At 33.9% G+C, this 8,594-nt stretch overlaps 1 protein-coding gene across 1 annotated transcript; it reads right to left on the bottom strand.

Annotated features, from left to right (window-relative positions):
- Positions 1-1,409: 1,409 nt before the first annotated feature.
- On the bottom strand, positions 1,410-6,381 carry LOC105140913 (serine/threonine-protein kinase D6PKL1-like). The gene is made up of 2 exons (XM_011047956.1): positions 5,681-6,381; positions 1,410-2,264 (listed from the first exon to the last, which is right to left on the bottom strand). The coding sequence occupies exons 1-2, from the start codon at positions 6,211-6,213 to the stop codon at positions 1,469-1,471; spliced, it is 1,329 nt and encodes a 442-aa protein (XP_011046258.1). The 5' UTR covers positions 6,214-6,381; the 3' UTR covers positions 1,410-1,468.
- Positions 6,382-8,594: the final 2,213 nt, after the last annotated feature.

Genomic DNA, 8,594 nt, shown 5'->3' with positions numbered 1-8,594 from the left:
TCAAGATAAAAAAAATAGTTTTTTAGTTAAAATTCTTATTTTTTGTTCATGTATTTTACTTCATATTTTAGCAAAAATATGTATTTTTTCTTAGCAACTTTATTTTTTCAATAAAAACTTAGGACAAGTAAAATAAATATTTATAAGAATTTTACTAATTTAAATCAGGGAGAGAAATGTATTTCTACAGTTAAAACTATATTTTTTATTCATGTATTCCTTTTTTATTTTGATGAAAATATGTCTTTTCCATTAAAAATATTTTTTTAAATAAAAACATATCATGGTTTGAAATAAAAGTTTCAATAATATATATATAATTTAAGTAAATTATATAAAAAATCTATGATAATAAATAAAAGAATATATATATTAATTTCATTAAATATTCGTAATACTTGAAATTTCATATTTAACATGCTCGCTCTCATTCACACATGTATATATTAAAAAAGGATAAAAGAAAGAAACATAAGAAATTTTAGAAAGAATCATATTGATAGGTTTTTTGTATTGTTGCGTACATATCTACGACTATTTTTATATAAAAAACACAATAATATAATAACAAAATTACAAAATCATAGAATATTTAGGTTATGTTTGGGTACGAAATTTAAGTTTTTTTTTAACTTTTAACTAAAGAAAAATAAAAATAAATTAAACTTGATTTAAAATAAAAATTAACTTCTTACATAAATTAAAAACTAGTTATAAAATTGATTTAAAATCTTGATTTAATCAAAAGTTAAAATTTTAACTTTTAATTTATGAATTATACCTTTTATTACATTCTTTCTTAAAATGTGGTTTAAGTCATTTTTCTTAGAACATCCTTCCATCTTAAATTTATTCTAACTCATCTAGTAAATATATAGATAATGTAACAGTAAGGGAGGGCTCGGCATCATGCACAGAATGTTAAAACAGTTCAACTTCATTGCATATAGATAGCACCGCCATTTAACGGACATAACCCCGATTAAACAGGTGGTGCCTCAGATGATAAAGAAGATTAGACCTCACCGGAGAATTATTATGCAAGAATCATGTGACCTTTAAATATCAGAAAAAAAAAACGAAAATTCTCCTAAACCCCCAGCAAATCACATGGGCGGAGGTTAATCTGGTCTCCACAACAAAACACCCAAAACCAAGCAACCATTCCCTCGTGGCCTGGTGCTGGCCATGCCCCCAGGGACCCCGTGGACAACCTATCACGCGGTGCCACCAGCTTTGCCCTGGGAAGTCAATGCCATTCTTAATGTTTATAATGTCAGGATCCAAAGTTTCCGACACTTGCATTTACCGTGAAAATGGAAAGGTTTGCAAATCACCGCATAATTTCTTATATAGAATATTGAAATAAGCAACTGCTTCGCTATTGCTCAGCAATCTCGGCTAAAAAATAATCAAGAAATGACCAGACTATTGTGAGAGGTATTTATTAATTCTTTTGCTCAAATTACTAATAATATTCTACAGGGGTCTCAGGACAACTTTCATCTGATACAACTTCTGTATTAAATGGTGGAGGAACATATGGTGGAGGTGTACATCTCAACAATGCCCAATTAACCCCTTGGAAAAAAGGATGGTGCTTGACTGCCGATGCACCCATGGTGGAACCCATTCGTCTTGCCGGATCTTTAATCAGTAGCTGCGAAATAAGGTCCTTGGCTGTGGCAGGCACAGCTGGTTCTTTAGGGAACTCGAGTGCTCGAGCCACGATATTAGCCAGGGTTAGCTCATGGTCAACACCTCTAAAAGGCGTAACCCCATAAAATAGTTCGAACATGAATATTCCTAGTGTCCACCAATCCACAGGACTACCATGGCCCTCGCCGGATACAATCTCCGGCGCCAAATACTCGTGGGTCCCAACAAATGACATGGACCGAACATCAACGGGCTCGGCTACGAACTCAGGCCCACCACGGTTGCCCATCTTCTTCTTGCGTTTACGTCTTGGGTGAAAACATGAAACAGCAGGGACTATACAGTTGGGAATAATGCATGAAGATGAAGTATAAGGAGGATGCTCAACCCGGTAGTCATTTTTTGGGGCTGCAGCAGCGTGGTTTTTGTCGGAGATGATCTGAGGCGTTGACGTAGAATCATCACATTTTAACGAGAGGTCAAAATCAGTGAGCATTATATGACCATCTGATCGAACAAGAACATTTTCAGGCTTGAGATCACGGTAAACAATCCCCATCATATGAAGGTACTCTAAAGCCACAATCACCTCCGATGCAAAGAACCTGGAAAAATCACCAACAGAACACTTGAGTTACTATTAATTAAGAAACCATTTCTTTGTTAACCCTCTGTTTGACGAAGCAAACCTGATCAAGATTAGGAAAAAACAAAATAGAACAATGCGATCTCAAGTAAGGTTCCACCGAGGACTTCACAGTTCATAAAAAAAGGGAGATGATAAGTGCCTGGAATATTTTGGTGCAAATGTAATGATACATTTGAGCAAGAAAATAATTGAGATGCTGCAAGACTCCTAAGCATGGAGCAGAAGGACCTACTGCTGCTAAATTGTATATTGGTATCTTGGAATTGCAGGCTTTGATTATCATATCATTAAACCTCACAAATATTTAATATTTTCTCTCTCTTTTTGTTTCATGATTCATACCCCCCCAACGACCAGGGACCTACGTCCACGGTATCTACACTCTCATGCGAATAAGGAGACAATGAAAGTATAATATCTTGACATGTATGGCGGAGAAGAAAAGCACATAAAGATTCTGACAACATGTCCTTGAGTATTTGCACATTCGTATTTTGGTGTTTACTTTTCTTTTTCAGTACAATGTCAGAACTTTTGTTTATTCCTACCTTTCTATGTATCATTGCATTTCAATAAATAAAAAGAGAAGAATTCTTACAAATTCATTACATTAAGAATTGTTCTTCTTTATTACCCAGTATTTTCTTCAAGCTAGTAATAGATTTCTGGGATAATTTGTCATCTAAAACCTCTCACTGTTCTCTCCGTGCACCTACTCTTATATCCATTGACAAAGGGAAAGACTGGTCTCTCCGTGCACCTACTCTTATATCCATTGACAAAGGGTAAGAGCTAAAGAGACATGAAATGACTGAGAGGATAGGGATAGCTAGGATTCTGTTTGATAACAGATGGTGTGGAACAAAGGGCCAAAAAGCAATGAGATAAAATTGGGGCCACCACTCAGCAGCACTGGATGCAGTCTCAGAAGAAAACCCAGAAAGCCAGCGAAAGATAACGGAAGCTGTGAGTATTCAAATTTCAGATAACCTGGAGCTCTTTCTGTTTCTTCCAAATAAGAGCAAACTTTTTTTCATAGAACATCACACAAAATTCATACATGAATTCACCAAAGCAAAAGAAGAAACCACTACTATTCTTCCATGGACTATCAACTACCTCGTGAATTTCTCTCATTCATTTTTTTTTTAAAATCCCTTTTCTTGTTCAGCAAAAGATACGTCATGCTTATCAATATCACTACTAAAAATTCACTTAATACTAATAGCTTTATCGACAAAATACTTCTATCAGTATTTTAAGATCATAATTACTAACAAAAAATTTTCAATTCATCATTCCATTAATATATACCGATAAACATATTAGATTTGTATTTACCGACAAAATGACAAATAGAATATTCAAAATTAAAAAAAAAAGCAGTTTGTTGATGTGAAGGTTTTGTGGGTGATTTTATTGGACATAATCATTGAGGGATTCAAAACTACAGCTCCGTATGGTAATGTGATCGATTCATCCTTTTGAAATGCCGACGGAATTATTAAGGAATTCAAAATAGCTTAGTGTAAATTTCACAATCACCAATGATTTTACCGATAAAAATAGTTTATCGGTACTTCATACATTTATCAATGGAATACATCCGTTGGTATATTTTAAGTGAGAATTTTTTTTTAGTGTGCAATTTTTGTATATAAAACTATTGATAATTGTTTTTTTACTGACTGATTTAGTAATGGAATAAGATATTACCGACTAAAAAAAGCTGACGGAAAGTTTTTATTGGGAATTTTATTAATAAAAAAATTATCAATAAATTATAAATTATAGATTGACAGAATATTTACTGAAATCTTAGATTGTATCGAATTAACATCTCACATTCCTTGTAAATTTTCTCCAACGAAATTGAAGTTTTTCATGATATACATCCTACTCTATAAAAATACAATTGAAGTTAGGAACCATTTTTAAAAACAATGATATCGACTCCTAGCATTGATAGACTCAGAAAGCTGGAAAAAGAAGAGGTTAAAATTGAAAACGATTTTTTTCCTAAAAAAGCAAAACGTACATTTCCTGTACAAACATGACATGGACTCAACAATGATGATAGGACACCATTATTATAATATGATAACCTCAACCGGCCTTTTGTCATGCAGATATTTGGTGACATCGATCCATGTACATATACACGTCCGACAATTGATGTCCAAGCTACTCAATTGCCGCCATTATAAGCAAAATGAAGACGGGTGGTATTGCTAGCTACTAAATTTAAAACAACCAATTGCGACAGTAATTGCAACCGGTACAAATTTCTCAATTAATGAAATCAAAACCACCACGCTTTATCAATTATTATCCAGTAGCTGGCACATGGTATCAAAACATGTACATGAAATTCTAATAAAAAATTGCTAAATATTTTACATAAAAAAAGAAAGAATTTTAAAAGCATCACCCACCTGTTTAGGTTTTTATTTTTTAAAATATTTTTCATTTAAAAATATATTAAAATAATATATTTTTTATTTTTAAAATTTATTTTTAACACCACCATATTATTAAAATGATCTAAAAAAATCAAAAAATCAAAAAATAAGTTGAAAAAAAATCAAAAAAATAAAATTAAAACACAAAAACAACCTGACTCTAAAAATATTTATGAATCATTTGTCTGTATTCTTAAAATGTTTTTTTTTTAATACGTTTTAATTAGAATAGCTTTTAACTGATGGGTACAGTAAACCAAGTCCATATAAAATACTTGTTAGCGCAAAAGGAGAAGCGTAGTTGTAAAAACAGATCTGGAATTAATCTGGTCTGAAATCTTGGTCATGAGAAGGAAGGTTCTATAACTAAAAACATGAGCACGAGTTAGGTTTTATAACTAAAAAGAGAAGCATAGCCAGTGATGACGATCCCTTAACGGCCGAGGGAAGGAAGTGATACTAATCTAATTTATCCCTGAAGTTATTCAAGAATGCCGTTTGACAGTTACTTACTAGTTAATAATAATACGTAAATTACGTTCTTACTTCCTGATTGACTCTTAACCCAATAAAATTTTAAAAGGCGAAAAGTCAAACATCATTACTTGGACGGCACCCGCACGTGATCATCTCCCCCGACAAAAAACAATACTCCGTTACGACAAAGACATGTAAATCCTGTTCACTCACAGCACTGGTTACGTACGTAACTGAAAAGATGAAAGACACGGTAACCAATCAGCGGGGTCCATGTCCGCAGAAGGCACCGTGCCTTCTTCAGGTTTAAGGTCCCCACCTCCCCGATCTATCACTCCCCTTCCTCTAACTGTTTCCCGAATACGTGTGCATCGAGAAAAAAATATTAAAATTTAGTACTTTCAAATAAAAGTGGAAAGGCTAACGCACGCACCTGACAGCGGTTTCTTCGAATCGTTTAAGAGGCTGGCGTTGACGGAGAACATGAAGGTCACCGCCGGGGCAAAACTCCGTTAGCAAACATAGCCATCGTTGAGATTCAATACAAGCGTATAATGTAGGCAAAAACGGATGATCCAGAGTTTCAAGTATTTCCCGCTCAGTCCTCGCTCTTCCTTCTTTACTTCTGCTAACTAACTCCTTCTTATCCATGATTTTCGCCGCAAAAACCTGAGATTCCTTCTCATTAGGTTTAGCTTTGAGTTCGACTAGGTAAACGGAACCGATGTCGCCGGAACCCAGGCGGAGGGAGAAGCGGAGATCAGAGAGGGAGAGGGAGAGGGAGTGTTTGCTTGTGGATTTAGAGGAGAAAGATGTGTGAGTGGAGGGAGCAGGAGTGAGTGAGGCGGAGGAGGAGCCGGAGCTGGTGCTCCGGTGGAGTGTGGTTGTTGTTGTTGTAGCGGTGGATGTGAAACTTATGCTTTGGAGGTCGTCGGCTAAATCGTCCAGCCATGGAGGAGGCTCCATTACAGAGAGAGAGAGGAGGGAGGGAGATAGACAGAGAAGAGGTGAATAAAATTATAGAGAGAGAGAGAGTGGGAGATTTGGTTTTTTGAAGAGAGAGAGAGAGATATGGGCCGAGTATGGGCCGGAAATTAGGGAGGAATGGTGGGCCGGGGATCTGTAAGGACATGGAAAGTACTGTGCCTAATTATAAGGAGATCATGGTTTCTAATCAATAGATTGCGTCAATCTATGATTTTTGTTTGGTATTGTTTCTATTTTATTAAAGAAACAACCTGTTTTGTTTTTTTTTTAATCTTACCAGTCTTTAAGGAAATAAAAGGTACTGATGGGATTGATTGATGATTAACCTTTTTAAACTCTCCTTCTCGACCACAAAGGGAAGAGAGCTCCGATGCGCGGCTTCAACCCAGCCCTGTTCTCTTCATTTGACTCCCTTTTACTTTGGCCACTAATTACTCACGTGCCACCATCACTATCATTTTTGCTCACGTAAGATACGTGTCTTAATCACAATTATACGAGGACAAGCCTTGATTATCGTGGATTAAAAAGCATCATTAGTCCATTTCAAAACAAGAAACATGATAGCAACTCTTGTCCGGCGATAATGTCACACTCCGTTGTTCCTGAGGCTGATGTTTTAGCTAAGATTATCTGCTGCCAGCCAACTATAAACACTAGTTAGAGATATGGTTGAGGTTGTGACCAAGTTGTTGAAAAATTTCACAGAAAAATAAACTATCCCTAGCTAATGAATTTTGGGAACATATTCATCCTACAAAATAAATTTATTGTGAAATGAGATATATTTTTATACTCGAGTTAACATTTGAATTTATTTAATCATGTAACAAGCATGTAAAAAAATAAAAAAAAATATATTTTTTATTCCTAAAAAAGACATGTCTGAGTGTAGAGTATTGTTCAAATCAATTTTTTTCTCTCTCTCTCTAAACATAAGAATTTTCAGTGTTTAAAAATATCCATAAAAAAACTTATAAAAAATTACATACATAAAAAATACTATTTATAAATAATACCATACATATTACTATCCATGAAGAGTAATAAATAATAAAGCAAGGTGAGCTACAATAGCTCGGTTAGACCCTCAACTTGATTGACTCTCACATAACCATGTGTTGTGGAGCTCAATGGTTGAGCTGACCCATGAAAAAAAAAAATAGAATAAAAAAGAAAAAGAAGATAAAGAAAAGAAGGCAGCTCGGTTGGGATGCCCAATAAGCTTTAATGTGTGTGTGTGTAGTATTAGATGGTATCTTCTTGTTATACCTGCAGCTTCTTCGTATACATGTTGAAAATAAAAATAACTGAGGAATTATTGTTACTATAAGAATTCATAAATTTAACATTAGATCATCTTCCACAGGAAAGTAATGGTAAGGCAAAATATGTGAGATAGACTTAAGTGTTGTTGTCGTGCGACATTTTTTTTTTCCTGTGCTCATAAATAGAAAAGAAGAAGAAGATGCAATTAAATTTAGTTTTTTATTTTTATTTATAGTTTATTTAGAAGCGTGATTATAATTATTTTTTAAAATATTTTTTATGTTAAAATATATTAAAATAATATTTTTTTTATTTTTTTAAATTATTTTTAAAATCAATATATTAAATCAAAATGATTCAAAACATACAAAAAAATTTTAAAATCACGTTCCCAAATACCATTTTAGATCATAAAGTCTTTTTTTTTCCTTTGGCAAGCCTAAAAAAAATTGCTATAACCAATCTAGATGTTTTAATTTTGCCAATAACCAAACTTATATTTTAATTTCACCCTTAAATTTCATAAAATTATAAATCAAATATCTCTATCCATCATAACTCACATGTAAATTATTTTTTCTTCCCAATAAATGATGTTGTTTCATTGAGAATTTAACAACTTTCGTCAAGGAATCCCAATAAATTATTTCAAATTTTCTTTCATTTTCTTACTTTTCTCTCGCTTTCCCTTTCAAATTCAAAAGCCTAATCAGACGATGGTTTTACTTTTCAATTTTCATTGATTCTGAGTGAAAAAAATAAACAAATCAAACAAAAACTAGCTAGTGCTTAAATTGATCTTCAGTTTGAAATCTTCAATTTTAAAATAGTGTGATCATGTATAGTTCTTTTGGCCTAAAATCGCTTCGAACCATCAGATGCTTGACCTTAGTTCTGATATACAAGGGTCAAATGAGACGATTTTAATGTTAGTTATGCCTGTAAAACCTCTAAATCTTTCCAGCATTCAACCACACTGGATGATGATGTTATGTGTGTGGACACAAATGGACGGTGGCAGCCATGGTAGGTGGCAGCCATGGTAGGTGGCAGCCATGGTAGGTGGCAGCCATGGTTGGTGGCAGCCATGG

The sequence above is a fragment of the Populus euphratica genome, unplaced genomic scaffold (assembly GCF_000495115.2).
Source record: "Populus euphratica unplaced genomic scaffold, PopEup_1.0 scaffold136.1, whole genome shotgun sequence".
NCBI classification, from domain to species: Eukaryota; Viridiplantae; Streptophyta; class Magnoliopsida; order Malpighiales; family Salicaceae; genus Populus; species Populus euphratica.
This window is presented reverse-complemented; position numbering and strand designations above follow the sequence as displayed.